We start from the raw sequence: 20,209 nt of genomic DNA, 5'->3' as shown, positions 1-20,209 counted from the left end.
CAAAATATTAGCAACATTCAACAATGCATTAAAAGAATCATACACATGATCAAGTGGCATTTATTCCAGGGATGCCAGGATGGTTCGACTTCTGCAAATCAGTCAATGTGATACAACATCACATTAACAAAATGAAGGAGAAAGATTGTATGATCATCTCAATAGATGGAGAAAAAGCATTTGACAAAATTTAACATCATTTATGATAACTCTCAACAAGGTGGGTATAGAAGGAATATAACATAATGAAGGCCATATATGACAAGCCCACAGCTAACATCAAACGTGAAAAGATGAAAACCTTCCCTCTAAGATCAGGAACAAGATGGCTGCCCACTCACCACTTTTATTCAACAAAGTATTGAAAGTCCTAGTCAGAGCAATTAGGCAAGAAAAAGAAATAAAAAGGTATCCAAATGGGAAAGGAAGAAGTGAAATTGTCATATTTGCAGATGACATGATATTATATATAGAAAATGTGGAACACCTGGATGGCTCAGTTAGTTAAGCATCTGCCTTTGACTCAGGTCATGATCTCAGGGTCCTGGGACCAAGTCCTGCATTGGGCTCCTCTCTTGGCAGGGAGCCTGCTTCTCCTCCTGCCTGCTGCTCCCCCTGCTTGTGCTTTCTCTCAGACAAATAAATAAAATCTTTTGAAAAGAATATGCTAGACACATACACAGTTTGAGCCACTAAATGAATTCAGTAAAGTTATAGGATCCAAAATCAATACACAAAAACTTATTGTTCCTATACACTAATAATGAATTATCAGAGAAATTAAGAAAATAATCCCACTTAGGGGCGCCTGGGTGGCTCAGTGGGTTAAGCCGCTGCCTTCGGCTCAGGTCATGATCTCAGGGTCCTAGGATCGAGTCCCGCATTGGGCTCTCTGCTCAGCAGGGAGCCTGCATCCCTCTCCCTCTCTCTGACTCCCTCTCTCTGACTGCCTCTCTGCCTACTTGTGATCTCTCTCTGTCAAATAAATAAAATCTTTAAAAAAAAAAAAGAAAAGAAAAGAATCCCACTTATAATTACAGCAAGAAGATTTACATGCCCAGAAATAAATTTAACTAAGGAGGTAACAGATCCATATATTGAAAATTATAAGACATTAATGAAAGAAATGGAAGACAAATAAATGGAAAGACAGTCAATGTTCATGAATCGGAAGGATTAATATTGTTAAAATGTCCATACTACCTGAAGCAATCTACAGATTCAATGAAATTCCTATTAAAATTCCCAAGATTTGGGAAGCTTTTGCCTTGGATGGGAAATGGAATCATGTATTCAGCATGCCATGGTGGCACATTCGCCCTTCGCTCTTGTTTGTCCTTTCAAATATAGGGTTTTTTTCATCAAAGAATTCTCCTTATTTAAATAAAAAATGTAATTCTAATGGCATTTTTCACAGAAATAGAACAAACAAATTTAAAAATTTGTATGGAACCATAAAAGTCCCTGAGTAGCAAAGCAATCTTGAAAAAGAACAAAGCTGGAGTCATCATGTTCCCTGATTTCGAACTATATTACACAATTATTGTAATTAAGAGTATGGCATTGGCATAACAACAGGCCCATAGATCAATGAAACAAAATAGACAGTCCAGAAATAAGCCCACCCATATATGGTCAATTAATTTATGACAAAGGAGCCAAGAATATACAATGGGAAAAGGACAGTCTCTTAGATAAATGGTGTTGGGAAAATTGGATAGTCACATGCAAAATAATGAATCTGGACCACTATCTTTTGCCATCTACAAAAAACTCAAAATGGATTAGACTTGAATGTAGGACCTGAAACATAAAACTCCTAAAAGAAAACATAGGCAGTAAGCTCTTTGGTGTAGGTCTTGGCAAAAACAAAAGCCAAAGTAAACAAGTGGATTTGCATCAAACTAAAAAGCTTCTGCACACCAAAGGAAACCATCAACAAAATGAAAAGGCAACCTATGGAATGGGAAAATATATTTGCAAATCACATTATCTGATAAATGTCTAATATCTGAAATACATAAAGAATTCATACTACTCAGTAGCAAAACAAAACAAACAATCCAATACTAAAAAAATGAGCAAAAGATCCAAATAGACATTTTCCGAAAGAAGACCTACAGATGGCCAACAGACACATGAAAAGATGCTCTACATAATTAATCATCAGGGAAATGCAAATCAAAACCATAACAGGATATCCCCTCACACCTGTTAGAATGGATATTATCAAAAAAGACACAAGGAATAACAAATGTTGGCAAGGATGTGGAGAAAAGGGAATCCTCGTGCACAGTTTGTGGGAATGTAAATTTGGTGCAGCCACGGAAACAGTATGGAGGTTCCTCAAGAAATTAAAATTGAACTACCCTATGATCCAACAATTCCACTTCTATTTATCAAAACAACCACCACCAACAAAACAAACAACAACAAACAAAAACAAAACACTACTCGAAAAGATATGCACTTCACGTTCACTGCAGCATTATTTACGATAGCAAGATATGGAAACAATCTAAGTGTTCATGGATGGATAAGTGGGTAAGAAATCATGGTGTAAATATACACACTGGGATACGATATGAGCATAGTTTAGAGCAGCTCTCCCCAGGCCCTTTGCTTAGGAACCTGTCTCTGTTGGTATCACATCCAGCAGTTAGGCATCATTAATCGGTGGCTGATTTCTCGACTGTTTTCAACAATACCTTATGCCATAAATATACAAGTATGATACAATTAAATTTAAATCCCTCTGTAAGGATAGTTTTGGGGGGCAATATGTAGAGGTTTCTTTCTGACCCCAGGAAGACTCTTCTTGTCTTTTTCCCTGGCTCTCCTTGGTAAACTAGCCAGCCGGAGATTTATTACTCAGCTTTCATGGAGTCATTAGCTTCCTTTAAATCCTACACTGTTTCAGAGAGTACCTTTAGGCTGGATCTTTCCCATAATCTGTACCAGGTATAGCCAGTTCCACTGGGGAGAGCCTCAAAGCACTCTGCTCTTAGACCACCCCTTCACTGGGGCGAAATATGGGTCACTGCTCCAGAGCTGAGGACAGGGACAGTTACCTGCTTCTCTCAGTGACACTTCCGCATTATGATTAGGGTTCTGGGCTGGGCAGTAGCCTTTAGTCTTCCCAGCGCAGAACCTCTGCCCTATGAGTGAGCTTGGGTGAGGGCTTTGGGGCTCCAGTTTTCTTAGCTGGCCATCCCTGCAGTGGAGCCTCTGCCCTATGAGCAGGGGCTGGGTGCAGGAAAGAGCTCTTAACTTCCTGGTCATTCTTGCCTGGAATTTAGTCTCTGAAAAAGAGGGCTTTGGAGGGATTTAAAAAATGTTGGTGCCTTGTGCCTCTTGGGGGGTACCGTAGGCTTTGCTTGAGCCTGGGGAACTGGGAGCCCCATCTTCTTGGACATACCCACCCAGACTGGAGCTTCCCTCATGCTGATCCAGTGCGGATGCGGATAGACAGGAAGTAGCTCATGGCACAAGTGCTCCAGATTGTGTTCGTACCAAAATTTAGTAGATTTTCTTGAACAAATGTTTCCTTATTTGCTGTTTGCTCTTCGGACAATTTCCAGAGATTGTAAGTGGTAATGTTCACCAGTTATGACTGTTTCACTCTGAGTGGATCCAAGGAGATCCTCATGCTGCCAATTCAGAAGTTATCTTTAAGATTTAATTTTTAATTATTTATTCCTAGCTTAATAGTGCGTGTTAAATGTTTATCAGTCATAGTCCATCCTTCCTGTGCTATGTGCTATGGACCTTTGGGGCTAGTATTTATGTGAGATTTTTGAATTAATATTTATAAGTAAATTTGTTAGTTTTCTCTATGCTACTTTTGACAGGTCTTAATATTGATGTAATATTTACTTTATAAAAGAACTTGGCTTAAATGTATACAGTGATGTACGTCAATTATTTCTCAACAAAACTAGGGGGGCAGACCCTACTTGGAATAATTTCCTTTTTTCTCTATGCTCCAGAAAAGTTTTTATAGTTTTACTGTAAAACTCACTGAACCTGGTGCTGTCTTAGGACTAGAACTTTTTTTTTTTAAGATTTTATTTATTTATTAGTCAGAGAGAGAGAGAGAGCACAGGCAGACAAAGTGGCAGGCAGAGGCAGAGGGAGAAGCAGGCTCCCTGCCAAGCAAGGAGCCCAATGTGGGACTCGATCCCAGGACGCTAGGATCATGACCTGAGCCAAAGGCAGCCGCTTAACCAACTGAGCCACCCAGGCGTCCCTTAGGACTAGAACTTTGACAATTCTTCTGTTTCTTCTCTGTCTGCAGCAGAGATTTCTCACCGTCCACCCAACATCCATTTTCCTTCTCCTCTGCAGAGCCATGTCCTGATTCTAACTGGAATACAGGACAATGTTTTGCAGCCTCCCAAGCAGCTGGCCGTGGCCTTGAGACTACAGCCCAGTCAATGTGGCTGTGGAAGTGCTGTGGGGCTCTCAGCTAAGGGCCTACAGGGAGTTGGCTCAGCTAGGACTAGAATTCTTTCATTCTTCTTTTCTTACCCCTTTACTCTTATACTGTACTCTTATACTTATACTGTATATACTCTTATACTGTAGATGTGGCTGCTGGAGATCTAGCAGCCTCACTGGATCTTAAGTTGATCCTGAGAAATGTCAGCAGACACCGCAGCAGTTTAACAGAAACGTATAAGCCTATAGCCCTGGAAACAACGTGTGTGTGTGTGTGTGTGTATCTCCCTGTATGACACAATGGAACTGCCATAGCTGTCCTAAACTATCCGTCTCTATACTTCTTTTATAAAAAAGAAAAATGAAGTTTTATTTAAGCCACTATTACTTGGACTGTTTTATCATATTTAATCAAACCTGATTCTAAGAAATATGTAGTCTCTTTAAATTTTCTGACCTTTCTGAAGTTAATTTTAGTAATTTGTAATTTTACAGAAGATCATATGTTAGCATGGCCAACTGCTGCAAGTAAATAATAAAGCATAACAAATGAAAATTTAATAGCTGAGCTCCAAAGAAAGAACAGTAAATTCCCTGGCGCCAGAAGTGAGGAGGGAACCTGCAGGTACCGTGCCAGGTTGTGAAATGGCACTGAAGAAACCTTCAGAGATCCTGTGCCTGGACACAGGCCACCAGTAAGGCAGTGTACTGAGCTAGCTATTTCTCTTTCTTAAAGATCTTATATTTATTTGAGAGAGAGAGAAAGCATGAGTGGTGGGGAAGGGCAGAGAGAGGGAGAAGCAGACTCCTCACTGAGCAGGAAGCCCAATGCAGGAGTTGATCCCAAGATCATGACCTGATCTGAAAGCAGACGCTTACCGAGTGAGCCAAGGTGTCCCTACCTATTTCTGTGTAACACAGTACTTCAAAACTCAGTGGCTTGAAACGATATTTATTATCTTCCACAATTCCAATCGTTCAGGAACTCAGGAATACAGGAAGAAGGTAATTCTAGCTTAGGGTCTTCCACGGGGTTCCAGTCAAGGCTCAGCCAAGGCTGCTGTTGTCCTGGACCAGGGCCGGAGGACTTCCTCCCAACAGAGTTCGCTAGCACCGCCGGCCTGCAGGAGGCCTCAGTTCTCTCAGGGCCTGTCCCCCGCCCCCACCGCCCCCCACTGAGTGCAAGGGCATGGCAGCTCGCTTCTCTCCGGGAACGAGCTGAGAGGCAGCTGGACGCCCGTTCCTCCATGATCTAAGATCTAGCCTCGGTGTCACACCCCACTCCCCAATCTGGCCGGGAGAAGTGACAAGTCGGCTCACACAGTGTGGGGTTCCCATTTCTGCGTGTGAGGAACGTGCAAGCGACCAGTCTGTCCCGAACACTGAAACATCAGTAACTCTTCTGGATGCAGGAGACAGGGGAGGACATGGCAAACTGCGGACCCGCGGCTGGAGAGACCGATGAATCCAGGGAGGGAAGGTGCGGGAAGCAGAACTCAAGAGTAGGGATGTGCGCCACCAAGCGAGGGCAGGAATGCCGGAACCTGAATGGAGGCACGGCCGGAGGCTCCATGTGGGCAACTCTGAGAGTTGGTAAAAACTCCAGGGAGCTCCAGTCACAGGGCGGCCCCCTCAGTACTGTGTGTTTTACCTCCAGGAGCGTGACCGTTTCCACAGGAAACAGCAGAGAAAAACGCCCCTGTGCTTCCAGCTGGAGGAGAGGAAAGGGAACCATTTTTAGTTATGCCAGAGCATCCTGTTCTTTTCAATAAAGCTGCCTTCGGGGGAAACCGGTTAACCCGAGCCTAACCTGCTGGGGAGCCATCAGATCCTCCCTGACCTGGGGGAAGACAGATCCCCAATTCGGCCGGCTCTAGCCTTCCTTGTGGGAAAAGGGAATCACCAGTCACAGCCACCACGTCCCACTGAAGATAAGAGGACACTAAGGAACACTTGTGAAGTTCAGTCTAGACACAAAGGTTCACTGAGAGCAAAATTCAACTGAGTACCTTTTAAAGATCTTATTGGCTGTATTCAGCAATCCCTGAATTGGGCAGCACCCCGTGTATCAGAGGGAGAGGAGCCGTGCAAACTGGAAGATTAAACGCACAGGGTCTCTGGACAAGGAAGCTACTCTGGGCAGAAAAAGTGGGTTGGTCATTCCTGGGAAAGATTCCTGTAGGGGCGACAGGCACCTACCAGGCACATTCCCTAACCAGCCCTGACCAGCTGATTCCTGATCGACTGGTTTACTTGTGATTCCAGTTGAGGAGAGCCAAATGGTATTTAAGTTGCATCTCAGTTTGAGGATGTGAGGCTTAGCATAGGTGACTGCATCTGGGGCCAGCTGTCTTATCGGTTTTTTTTAAGGTTTTATTTATTTATTTGAAAGAGAAAGCACAAGCAGGGGGAGCAGCAGGCAGAGAGAGATGCAGATTCTCTGCTGTGTAAGGAGACCCACACGGGGCTTGATCCCAGGAGCCTGAAATCATGACCAGAGCTTAAGCGAGATGCTTAACTGAGCCACCCAGGCACCCCTGTTTGGTTTTTAGTAAGAGAATACTTTTGGGGCACCTGGGTGGCTCAGTTGGTTAAGTGACCGACTCTTGATTCAGCTCAGGTCATGCTCCAGGGTCATGGGACTGAGCTCCAACTCAGGCTCTGTGCTGACTGTAGAGTCTGCTTGGGATTCTCTCTGCCCCTCCCCCCAACTCTCTCCACCCTGCCCATGCGTGTGCTAAGACAAATAAATAAATAAATAAAAATAATATAAAATAATAATAGACTGCTTCCCACACCTTGCCACCACATTGCTAAAGGCTATTTTAAAACACTTACTTCTACTTAGCACATCTTGTCTGGCTCTCAAGAAAAAAAGGACAAGACATAACAAAAGGTAAAAACATAATTTGAAAAGACGGCACAAACATCAGAACGACACATGGCAGGAATGCGGAAATTATCAGACCATGAATTTAAAAGAACTGTGAAAAATACGCTCAGGGCTCTAGCAGAGAAAGCAGACAGTGTGCAAGAAGGTGCACCGGCAATGTCAGCAGACAGATGGAAATCTGAGGAAAGAACCAAAAAAGCAGCACTAGACATGAAAAGCGCTGTAACAAAACTGAAGAGTGCCTTTAATGGGCTCCCTAGAAAACTGGGCACAGATGAGGAAGGAATCTCTGAACCAGAGGATAAATTCAGCTGACACTCAAGGAGAATGGAATTAGACTCTACGTTTGGCAGGCAGGAGTGTAAGGGAATTTGTAGATATATGTTACAACCACAACAAACGGTGCATCTGGGTGGCTCCATCGGTAAAGCCTCTGCCTTCAGCTCACGGTTCAGGTCATGATCTCGGGGTCCTGGATCAAGCCCCCATCAGGCTCTCTGCTCCATGGGGGTTCTGCTTCTCCCTCTCCCTCTGTCTCTCCCCTCCCCTTGCTCGTTCTCTCTTTCTCTCTCAAATAAATAAATAATCTTTAAAAAAGAAAAAAAAAAAAAGAACAACCCCATAGTGACACTTCATGCCCTAGAACACAGGGCACTTCCACAGATAAACAAAATAATCTGTCTTGAGAATGAGCAATGGCAGAAAATAACGGACCACAGGAGTAAGCATTTACCCTGGAAAAAGTCTGCAGAAACGAGCAGCAGAGTTGGCTCACTAAGAGCCTCAGATACATAATGATCTGAGGAAATAGTAAGATGCATTTAGAACATTTAACTATTTTTTAGGCCCCTAGAAGCCATAAATGGAAGAACAGGATATAAAGTGAGAAGAGCAGACTGATTTGAAAAAAATCAAATAAAACATTAGGAAATGAAACATATAGGCATTGAGATGAAAATCTATGTGAAATAAACAACATACTAAATATAGCTCATGGAAAATAAGTAAACTGTAAAGCTGATCTGAAGACACAGATCACAGAGAGATGAAGATCAGCAAAACACAATGGGAGTGAGACCCGGCCGAAGCGTGAGAAAGCCCAGTCCCCACGAGTAACAGGAGAGCCAAGAGAACTCTGAGGGAGAGGCTGGCTGAGAGTTGCAGGAACTGATGAAGACCTAAATCTCAAGTTGGAAGAAGCACTTCAAAGTGCTGAAAGAAAAGAACTGGCAGCGTTCCAAGCAGACAGTTCCGGAGGGCTCTCTCACTGCAAATACACGGAAACCAACACTCAAGGGAGAGAGTAAATGAAAACATGTTCACCCAAAGCCTAAAGGAACCCACCATTGCCAAATCTTTAAGAAAGCCTCAGTGAGCAAAACCAATGTGTTAGGGGCACCTGGGTGGCTCAGTGGGTTAAGCCTCTGCCTTTGGCTCAGGTCATGATCTCAGGGTCCTAGGATCGAGCCCCACATCGGGCTCTCTGCTCAGCAGGGAGCCTGCTTCCTCCTCTCTCTCTCTGCCTGCCTCTCTGCCTACTTGTGATCTCCCTCTCTCTGTCAAAAACATTAAAAAAAAAAAAAACAAAAAACGAATGTGTTAGAACACAATGTGAAAATCTAATTAGTCACTGATTATAAAAACCCAGTAATAATAATTATAGTGACAAGGTCAACTTGAGGTCAAGTGTAACTAAAATACTAATCAAGGGTTGTAGCTCCTGGGAGGCATTCAGGTTTTGTGCAACATCACACAGAAGGGCACACACACAGATTAGTCTCATAATCTCTTAAATCAGGTGGGCATACTGAAATTTTATGTGTCACCAGTAAAAAGAAAGACTAAAAATATATAATTTTCAAACATGTAAATGGGAGAAAGGGAAGAAAATATAAATTAACCAACATAAAACAGGTACAGAGAAAAAATTAAAGAAAGATCATGGAAAAAGGAAAGGCAAAATTGGGTGGTAGCAATAAACTGATAATCATAATAAACACAATTGGATTAAACTGATGAATTAAAAGACAAGATTGAACATAAGAAATTTTATAAAGAGTTGGGGTACCTGGGTGGCTCAGTTGTTAAGCATCTACTTTCAACTCAGGTCATGATCCAGGGTCCTGTATCAGGCCCTACATCAGGTTCCCTGCTCCCTGCTCAGTGGGGAGCCTGCTTCTCCCTCTCCCACTCCCCCTGCTTATGTTCCCTCTCTTGCTGTGTCTCTCTGCCAAATAAATAAATAAAATCTTTTTTTAAAAAAAGGGAATTTTACAAAGTCATTAAAATCAATTAAAAATTATAGTTCTTAGGAATGCAAATCTATGCAATAAAAGTACATAAACTGGAAAGCAAGAAATAATAAAATCAGGATTCAAGATAATGTCCTTTAACTGGGAAATGTGGGTGACAAAGATGAGGGATGCCGAGTGATTGCCCATACAGGTGTTTTTCAAGATCTTTTGTTTGTGTTAATAATGACACATTAATGAGTGCTACGTACTGAATTAACTATCTAACTAACTACCAAACTAATAAATCAAAAGCATGGCATTCATGGACCAACGATGAGTGTATGTCATGAATCATACCAAGGATTATAATTAATCCAGTTCTGTACACAGGCTCTCCTTATTTCCAAAAAGGAAATAATTTTATTTAAAAATAGAGGATGGGGGATGCCTGGGTGGTTCAGCTGGTTAAGTGGCTGCTTCGACTCAGGTCATGATCCCAGGGTCCTGGGATTGAGTCCCGCATCAGGCTCCTTGCTCAGCGAGGAGCCTGCTTCTCTCTCTGCCACTGCCTGCCACTCTGCCTGCTTGTGCGCTCTCTGACAAATAAATAAACAAAATCTTAAAAAAAATAAAAAAAATAGAAGTAGAGAATGGGAAAGAGACACTAGGCTAATATTCTCTAAAAGAAATTATTCATGACAAAGAATTCTTGCAAATGAGGAGGGAATATTCTGAATGTTATGAGGATAATTATCAGAAACACAAAGAAAATATTATTTTTTGGCAAATCATCAGATACATCCATTCAAAATTAGGAATAAGATAAGGATGACTAATAGTATGACTCCCGCCCCACACTGTGCTGGAGAGACTGGCTTGTGCATCACAATTAAAGAAAAAAGGAAAGGAAGAAATAAAACTCCTTATTCACAGTAACAGGATTATATAAACATACGGGTATGTTTAGTTCTCAGGCAGAGCTAAGAAACGTGATGTGTCAAGAGCAGCCACTGGACGCGGTGGGGCTGTGTAGTGGACTGAATGTTTGTGTGTCCCCCTCTTACACACATACGTTAAAATTAACTCCACGTGATGATATATTGACATGGGACCTTTGGGAGGTAATTAGGGTCAGACAAGGTCCTTAAGGGTGGGATTAGTGCCCTTTTAAGAAGCTTGCTCTCTGTCTTTGTCTCCGTCTGTCTCTGTCTCTGAGCCTCAGTTTGTCCGTCTTGTCTCTCTCCGTCCCTCCCTCCCCCAGGCACTTGAGAGAGGTGCTGTGAGCACAAAGGAAGGTGCAGTCATCTAAGCCTGAGCTGGTGCCCTGATGCGTACCTCCCAGTCTCCAGGACTGTGGGATACTTGGCTGCCATGTGAGCCTCCTGCCTGGCCAGCATCAGCCGGCCGGGTGGGGGTGGGGGGTGGGGGTGGGGTTTCAGTGTGTGTTGGGGAGACGCTGGGAGGGAGAACTCCTACACCAATTTGATAGAAAGACTGCTGCAGGGCAAATTCATGTTACATATGAACTAAACGCTCAGTTCAGGGAAAGCAGGGCATTCTACTCAGGACATAGCTTCACTTTTTCATATTAACTTACTTTTTTCTCTCTGCTCCCCTGATCCAAGTATGAATTTATTTCTAAAGCTCACATGACAGCAGTCTGTAATATACTTTTCTTAAAAAATGGAGGTAAAAGAAAAAGTCCCACAAGCATTTTAACTTGGGCGGTCTCTCACTGCTGTCCAACCCTCCTTTGGCCTTGTTAGAGATCATACTCACATTGAGTAATGATGTCACCTCTTGGAGAACGGGGAGAGCGGTCCGCGGTGCTGCGCCCCGCCCCACGCCCAGCCAGCGCTCCCCTCCCCTGGCCACCAGGAGTGACGACTTCCTGGGCCACCCACTCAGTAGAGAAAGGAGAGGCGGCCTCGGTGCAAGAAGGGGTGTCGGGAACCTGGGTGGTTCAATCAGTTAAGCAGCCGCCTTAGGCTCAGGTCAAATAAAACATTTTAGAAAATAAATAAATAAAGCACAAGCACCTTATGTGGCTGGTGACCCAACTCCGCGGCGGCCTTGGGCCTGGGACACAGACGGCGGGCAAAGCGCGGACGTGAGGGGCAAGCACGAGGGCCTGTCAGTGACCGCGCCCCGCGGACACAGCCGGGCGACCCCGGGAAGTGAAGCCCGAAGCCGGCTCTGCGGGAACGCGCACAAGGACGGCACAGCTTCCCGGCGGGCGGCGCTCCCGGAACCGGAAGCTGCGGCGACCCGCGCGGGCTGGGCCACGCAGGGGACAGGGACGCCGCAGCCCGTTTACCGAGGCCCGTCCGCAGAGCTCCGCGCTCGCCAGGAGCTCCGCCCGACACGGACCCTCAGGCCTGGGGCCCGGCCGGGCGACTTATCCCGCGCCCAGGAAGGTGTGGCCGCGCTCTCGAAGCCGGGACCTACGGGGGTGCGGGCAGGGCGGCCCGGGAGTGGGCGACGGACCCGAGGGAAAGCAGCAGCTCCAGACACCGCACCTCCCCTTCGGGTGCGCGCAGCCCGCAGGCCAGTTCTCGCTGGGAACGCGGCGGCACGCGAACCGGCCCGCGATCGGGAAGGCCGGCCACCAGCGACGACTAGACCGGCGCGGCCGCCGCGGGCGCCTTGTGATGGCGGCTGAGGTTGCAGCGGCGGTTGAAGCTCTTCCCGCACTGCGTGCACCGGTGAGGCCGCTCGCCCGTGTGGCTCCTCTGGTGCTCGATGAGGAACGAGCGCCGACCGTAGCTCTTGCCGCTCTGGGCGCACTGATGGGCCTCTCGGCCGTGTGGGTCCGCTGGTGCTGGATGAGACCCGCGCTCTGGCTGAAGGCCATGCCGCACTCCGCGCAGCGGTACCGCTTCCGTACGTTGTGGATCCCGCGGTGGTTGAAGAGACCCGAGCTCCGACTGAAGGTCTTCCCGCACTCCTTGCACTCATATGGCCTCTCCCCCGTGTGGATCCTCCGATGGCGAACAAGGCCTGCGCTCTGGGCGAAGCTCTTCCCACACGCGTCACACTTGTGCCTTCGCTCTCCTCGGAGGCCGCCCAGCACCCTGCTGCCCAACCCGCAGGGTCACCGGGTTCTCCATGTTGGGGGTCCTGGGGGGATTCCTCCAAAGTCCGTCCGTGAAATATTTCCCCATGGGACGCCACTGTCTTAGGACAGTCTTTTCTCAGCACCAGCTCTCTGTCAGCCTTGGTCATTGCATCTGAAACAGAGGAGATCAGGCAAATGTCATTTGTTTCCCGAGTCTATGGGAGGGTCACTGTGTGCACAGAAGGACAGGTGGCTCCAAACCTGACGTGGCCCCACATCGCAGAGCAGAGAGGAGGTTAGAAACAGCAGGGCTGGGGCGCCTGGATGGTTCAGTCCTAAGTGCCTTGGGCTCGGGTTGTGATCCCTGGGGTCTTGATTTCAAACCCCGCATTGGGCTCCCTACTCCGCAGGAAGCCTGCTTCTCCCTCTCCCACTCCCCCTGCTTGTGTTCCCTCTCTTTGCTGTCTCTCTCTCTGTCAAATAAATAAAGTCTTAAAAACAGCAGGGTCAGTGTGGTAACACCTTCCTCCAGGTAACAAGAAGTCTGGCCTCCTTGGCAAAATGTGGCTCAGTCCAACCTTACTTGGCCTGGGCCTGGAGAGAATTCTTTCTACGTCTTCATGGGGAGGTGTGGGTCAAGACCAGGATGGCTTCGCTTAGTTCTCCCTTAGAACTCCCTCACCATGGGGCACCTGGTGGCTCAGTGGGCTTAGGTCCGGGGTCCTTGGATTGAGCCCTGGATCAGGCTCCAGACTCAGCACAGAGTCTGCTCGAGATTCTCTCTGTCCCTTCACCCCTCCCCCATTCGCACACACGCTCTCTAAAAAGCAGGTAAATAAAATCTTAAAAAAAAAAAAAGCCCTCCCCTCTTTTAAAGTGGGGAGCCTCACAGTGACCAAGGGAAGTCACCCTGTACTTACGCATTCCTTTATGGGACAAGTATTCAATCCCACCACTCCAGGGGTGTCAGGAGTACTTGACAAGTGTGAAATCAGCACCGCCCCAGGTGTGTTCCCCACACACTTCACTGGCCCTGCTCAGGTGGCAGCAAGTCTGTCTCCCTCGTTCCTTCAAGTTTTCACTCAGCTCCCACTTCCTTACTTCTCCCTACTACTGCAATCAGCTCGCCCCCCACCGCACTCACAGTCTCCCTCCGCTGCTTCCGTTCTGCCTCATGCCACAGCTTGCCACCCTCTAACACCCTGCATCACCTCCCTTGCCACAGTCTAATCTCCATGATAGCAGGATCTTTCTGTTTTCTTCCTTGAATCATGGGTGGCAGAAGCAGTTTTCAATAAATATTTGTTGAACGAATAAAAGAAAGCATTAAGCCAGTCCTACTACGATGGCCTCAAATGACGGCCCAGGGACAGGCACCTGCAGCAAACACTCCCGACAGAACCGGCCCCTACTGGATACCGTCCAGCCAACCCCAGCAGACCTGGAGGAGTTGAAGGTAAGAATGGAGACAGACAGACCCAAACTGTCCAAACACCCTGGAACAGCTATCCCCGAGATGTGTTGGACTCCGCAGGTAGGACTGCTGGGGGAAGCCATCAGGAAGACATGACTGCCAAGTGACCCATGAGCTGGACCCTGACCACTGGAAGCTCCTCACTCTCTCCTCTGTCCTGGACTGTGAGTTCCACCTGACTGCCCCACTCCCAGGAGATACCCCAAGGCCAGTGACAGTGACAAGAGGACAACACCATCAGGATACTACACAAGACTGAAGCCAGATAAGGACTCTGCCGAAACTTTTAAGATGGGTGTGGAGAGTTACTTACGCTGCTGCTAACCAGAAGAGCCTCCCGTGTAAGCCTCCTTTGCTTATTAAAACCACTGCCTGCTGCTGTCTTTGGTCTCTACCTGCCCCCCACAGGAGGGGGCTGGTTTCAGCTTACTCCTGGGAAGCTCTCAAAAAGCCTGTGCACCAACAGATTTCTTCCTTGCAAACCAGAGAGCCCAAGATCAGCCTCCAGCCCTCCTCTTTTTACCAAAACATCCAGCTCTTTCTCCCACATCTGACTACTGTCCCTCACACACCTGAACAGGAACCTCTGCAGACTCCTCTGTTGCTAGACCATGTTCTCCTGCTCCTTTTGGCTGGTGGATGACAACAGGTCTGGAAAACAGAAATGCATCTGCAGAGAAGTAACGGGCCACGAGTAGGATCAGGACTGCCCTTCTGCCTTCACACTTACATTTGAAATGTACAAGAGAACTGTGTAGAATATAAAAACAAAGACACTTCTCACCTTCTATTACCATTTACACAGCCTCCGGTGACTCACAAAGTACCGTGCACTGTTTTCAAACTAACATACCACAAAACCCCCTGAGGTTATTACCCCACCTCCTGAAAGAATTGAATAGCAAATAAAAGGTAAACACATAGCATGACAGACTCTGCATGTATGCAGAGAAAGTCTGGAAAATACACAGCAATTTGACAAGGGTGTTACTCCTGGGGAATAAAATTTAGGGAACTTTCATGTTTTACTATATAAACTGCTATATTATTTGGATTTTTTTTTACCATCAGTAGTTCTAAAAGGAACTCAAATTCAGTGATACAAAGTAACCTTACATGCTGCTTAGTTAAAATAAAAATGAAGAGCTGGAACTTGGATTCAGTCCTTTTGATCTCAAACACTATGTCGCTATGCAAAACTGGCTTTTCCTGAAGACACAGATGTGCAATGATAGTCCTGTAAGAGAACTCTGATTTGTAGATGCCCTCTGGACACTCTCCTGCGGCCACCGGAAATGCTTAATGGATGACTGGATAGAGGGAGGGAGTGATGGACAGACAGAAGGAAGGACTGGAGGAAGGACTTGCTCAGATGGGCTTCCTGAAAGAAGGGGCTCCCAGTAGGGTTCAGAAGGCAGAAGAAAGGAAATGATGGCTGGAAAATAAAAAGCACAAGTTCACGGGGAGATAAGGAAGAAACAAAAGAAGAAATTACAAAGATGTTCATGAAGGAGGAAAATGAAACCAAAGGATTTTTAAACAGACGTATTTATTTTATATATATATAGAGAGAGAGAGAGAGGGCACAAGCGTGGGAAGGGGCAGAGGGAGAGAGAGAGAAAATCTCCAGCAGACTCCCCGTGGAGTATGGAGTGTAGGGGCCTGATTAGGCAGAGGTACTGTAAACCCCGGATATAGGGGCGGGCCAGGCCAGATAGCCGTATTCAGTCAGAGGGGTGTGCATATATTAACTGTGGTAGGTTGAAATCCGATTGGCCACCTGTGTGTGGGCGGGGCTCAGCCACCTCTATAAAAGATGGTCTGTGAGGCTGGATGGAGGACAGTATTTTTTTTTTAGCAAGAGCCCTGCACCACCGCGAGCTGTAACACGAGCGGCGCCGTAACATGAGCGGCGCTGCCCCGTGCACCGCCCAGTGCACCGCCCAGAGCAGCAGCGGCAGCAGCGCCACAGCAAGCGGCACCGCCTTGTGCACCAGAGCAGCAGCGGCAGCGGCGCCGCCTTGAGCTGTAACATGAGCGGCGCCGCCCCGTGCACCATCGCGAGCAGCAGCAGCGGCGCCACAGCCAGCGGCATCGCCCCGTGCACCGCCCAGAGCAGCAGCGGCAGCGGCGCCACAGCGAGCGGCATCGCCCCGTGCACCACCGCGAGCAGCAGCGGCAGCGGCGCCACAGCCAGCGGCATCGCCCCGTGCACCGCCCAGAGCAGCAGCGGCAGCGGCGCCACAGCGAACGGCACTGCCTCGTGCACCAGAGCAGCAGCAGCAGCGGGGCCGCCTTGAGCCGTAACACGAGCGGTGCCGCCCCGTGCACCACCACGAGCAGCAGCAGCAGCGGCGCCACAGCCAGCGGCATCGCCCCATGCACCACCGCGAGCAGCAGCGGCAGCGGCGCCACAGCCAGCGGCATCGCCCCGTGCACCACCGGGAGCAGCAGCGGCAGCAGCGCCACAGCGAGCGGCATTTCCCTGTGCACCACCGGGAGCAGCAGCGGCAGCAGCGCCACAGTGAGCGGCACCCCCTCCTGCACCAGAGCAGCAGCGGCGGCGGGGCAGCCTTGAGCTGTAACACGAGCGGTGCCACCCCGTGCACCACTGCGAGCGGCAGCGGCGCCACAGCGAGCGGCATCGCCCCGTGCACCGCCCAGAGCAGCAGCGGTGGCGGCGCCACCTCAAGCGGCATCGCCCCCTGCACCGCACCGCCCAGAGCAGCAGCAGCAGCGGCGCCAACTCCAGCGGCATCGCCCCGTGCACCGCCAAGAGCAGCAGCGGCAGCAGCGCCACCGCGAGCAGCACCGCCCAGAGCAGCAGCAGCAGCAGCACCACTGCGATGCCACGAGCGATGCCATCCTGAGCCAGAGTATCAGCAGCAGCGCCGCCGCAAGCAGCCACGCCACCTCGGGCAGCGCCGCCATGAGGAGCAGCCTCTCAAGAGCCAACGGTGCAGCCATGCCGGGAGTGGGTCTGTGGTACAGTGAGGGTGAGGCAGGGAGCCTCCAGGGGGGACCCCAGCGACTGGGAGGTGGTGGTCCCCAGCAAGACTCGGGCACCTACCAGTCGGTTTGGTTTCTAATGCAGTTTGGTTTCTAATGCAGTTTGGTTTCTGATGCAGTTTGGTTTCTGATGCATGGCGCGAAATAAAACTTTGCTTGATTTTCGCTTTGTGTCAGTCTCGTTCCTTTGATCACGGACCCTAACATGGAGCCCTGAGATCATGACCTGAGCAGAAATCAAGAATGGACATTTAATGGACTGAGCCACCCAGGCGCCCAGAAACCAAAGGACTTTCAATCGGATGAGTTCAGAGGAGCCAGAGGAAGGTCTGCTGAGTAACAGAAGTCACTCAGAAATATCTTTTTAATTTAAGTCAACAGATATGTTCCAAATGGCAGAAATCTGGGATAACCATACGACCGCCAGGGCACACAGAATAAACAGGCGGGAGGCGCGCAGCAAGGGAAGCCTGGCTTTGCTCCGCAGGGGGATGGCGGAAAACCGGACCAGCAGGCGCACTGCACACGGACCGCTGGACGGCCAAGCCTCAGTAAGAGGTGACGACAACGGCCGGTGTGACAAATCAGACGGAAGCTGCGGCGGGAACGGCCAGGACGGGAAGGCAGCTGGCGCGGCCCCATGTGCCCAGGACGGCACCCACCACGACGTGCCCCGCCAGGAAGCGGCAGAGGCTGGTTCCACTGGACTCCCCCACGCCGTCTGCCAGCCACGAAGCGTGCTTATGGCGTCCCCCCGCGGCGCCGGCCAGACTGACAAGGGCAGCCAGAGAATCGGCTTGCCAAGTGCCTTCCGTCCGCTGGTAGCGTTCAGCGCTACAACCCCCTTCCGTGGTGCGCACGTGCTTGACAGTTGTCTCAGCTTTCTCCCGCCCAGTCACGTGACGCAGCCCGCCTGTATTTAGAACTAGGGGCTTTTAGGAAAGTAATTCAGGTAATTCAGGGCCCTGATCCAACAGGATTGATGTCCTTAAAACGGGAAGAAAAACCAGAGCTTTCTCTCCCTCCCACTCTCTCCCTCTCTCACTCCCTCACTTCTCCCCTCCCCCACCCCAAGAGACACCTGCCCAGAGAAAGGCACCTGTGAGAACAAAGCAAGAAGGCAGCGTCACCAAGAAGGAAGACAGGTCTCACCAATAGCCCACCCTGCAAGCACCGTGATCTTGGACATCAGCCTCCAGAACTGTGAGAAGATAAATGTCTGAGAAGATAAATGGTGTGTGTTAGTCTATTACGAGCGCCCGAGCAGACTAAGGGGGTGCTATGATCAACCCCATTCTGGAGATGAGGGAACTGAGAGCAAATGGTTAAGTGACCCACCCACGTACCAGCAGCTTCCAGAGGCAAAGCCAGGATCTGATCCTGTCTATACAGCGATTCTCTAAAGCTTCTCCCCATAGTGATTCCTGGAGGCCTCCCTGAGCTGCCATGTGCCAGGAGACCAGAGAGCCTCCAGGATGGGACTGGGCCAGGGATCCTGAGCGTGAGGTAAGGGGACACAGTGAGCGCACTGTGCACCAGAAACAAGGAGCATTGCTTCACCTGGCAAAGGGACTTCTGATCACCTGGCTCCTTGGGTCTGGGCTTTTTATTTGTTTTTGCTTGGGGAGGCGGGTAGGGAGGGCTGCTCAGCACCAGAAAAATCCTGTCCCTCACCTGTCTCTCCAACAGCGTGGGGCTGCCGAGCAGTGTCACAGGTAAGCTGGGACTCCTCAGGCCCGGACTGGAGGCTCAGTGAAGTCGGCGCTCCCAGAGGCACTTCTTCAGAGAGGACTTCTTGCCCCTGTGTGTTGGCCACCACCTGGGAACAAAGAGATGAAATTTGTCTTCCTGGAAAGTACCAGGAAGCAGGGTTAGAGTTAGTCAAGGGGATACAAAACAACACATTCAAGGGTCATGCACATACACTTTTTCCTGGCAGATCTCCCTTTCTACCTCAAGTTGTGGTTCATCAAGCTCGCTCTCCAGATCCTCCAGCAAAATCACAGCCTCTTCCCCGCTCTCCGGGCAGTGCTCCCGCACCCAGGGCTGCAGCTCCGTGGGCAGGATGGTCAGGAACTGCTCCAGCACCAGCAGCTCCACGATCTGCTCCTTCGTGCTCACATGTGGCCTCAACCACTGGCGGCAGAGTTCCTGGAGTCGGGTGAGGGCCTCCTTGGGTCCAGGGGTCTCCTGGTAGCACAGCTGTCGAAAGCGCCTTCGGAAAATTTCCCTCCCCATAAGATTGCTAGGTTTCAGCCTGGACTCCTGCATTCGGACACGACTTTCCATCTCCACTTTGACTGTCAGAAGTTCTTCCCAAACTTCAGGAGCTTGCCCACCCAAGGGGAAAACCTCCTTTGAGTCTGTATTCATCTTGTCCTTGAAGAATTTAGAAAGCACCCTCCAGCTGGAGCTATATTTTAGAAACACCTTTAAAGTTTCCCTCCTAAGCAGTAAAAACCATCATTTACATAGAAAAATGGCAATAGCTAATGATGGGCCCTGATTATGCAAACAACCGTCTTAGGTCCCAGGGCTCTTCACTGAAAGTAAAGTCACTTGGTGACCAAAGGATGGGAAGAATGGGAAACATAAGACTGTAATGTGCAAAAAGCATGCACTTTCAAGTCACTCAGAACTGGGTTTTATTCTGGCTCTAACATTTACTAATTGTGTGATCATCAGCCAATTTCTTATCTTCCTTCAATCTCAGTCTCTCAAAGTGAAGAAACAGCAACGGAGAATGCTCATGGAGAAATCAGGGGCCAAACAGTTCACTCAGAATGGTTAAAAAGCTCACACATTATGTAAAAGTGAAATTAGACAAAGTATTCGTGTCTTTGATCAATGAATGAACTTACTTTCATGGGACTCATGCTTTCAATACCATACCACGGTTAATGCTCACACGACCCTCTGCAGTTTGATTAACAACCACTATTGCAGGAGATAGGAAAGGGAGGTCAGGGGAAGTTAAGTACGTTGCCTAAGGTCAAGTTCTTTGTGAGGACAGTCCTCAGAATCCACAGAAGCCCAGGTAGTGCGGGCGACCCAGGAAGCCTGTGGGTCTGCACAATGTCAGCAAGGGCAGCCCCAAAGCT

General features: G+C 48.7%; 1 protein-coding gene across 1 annotated transcript; it reads right to left on the bottom strand.

Moving 5' to 3' along the window:
• Positions 1-5,376: 5,376 nt before the first annotated feature.
• ZSCAN9 (zinc finger and SCAN domain containing 9) lies at positions 5,377-19,481 on the bottom strand. Its single transcript, XM_046004779.1, is given in 6 exon segments — positions 5,377-6,151; positions 11,607-12,358; positions 12,361-12,648; positions 12,651-12,797; positions 18,783-18,927; positions 19,062-19,481. Coding segments are annotated over 5 exon segments (1,173 nt in total). The 3' UTR covers positions 5,377-6,151; positions 11,607-12,185.
• Positions 19,482-20,209: the final 728 nt, after the last annotated feature.

The sequence above is a fragment of the Meles meles genome, chromosome 5 (assembly GCF_922984935.1).
Source record: "Meles meles chromosome 5, mMelMel3.1 paternal haplotype, whole genome shotgun sequence".
NCBI lineage: Eukaryota > Metazoa > Chordata > Mammalia > Carnivora > Mustelidae > Meles > Meles meles.
Note: the sequence above shows the minus strand (reverse complement) of the source record. Positions and strands in the feature narration are given on the sequence as shown.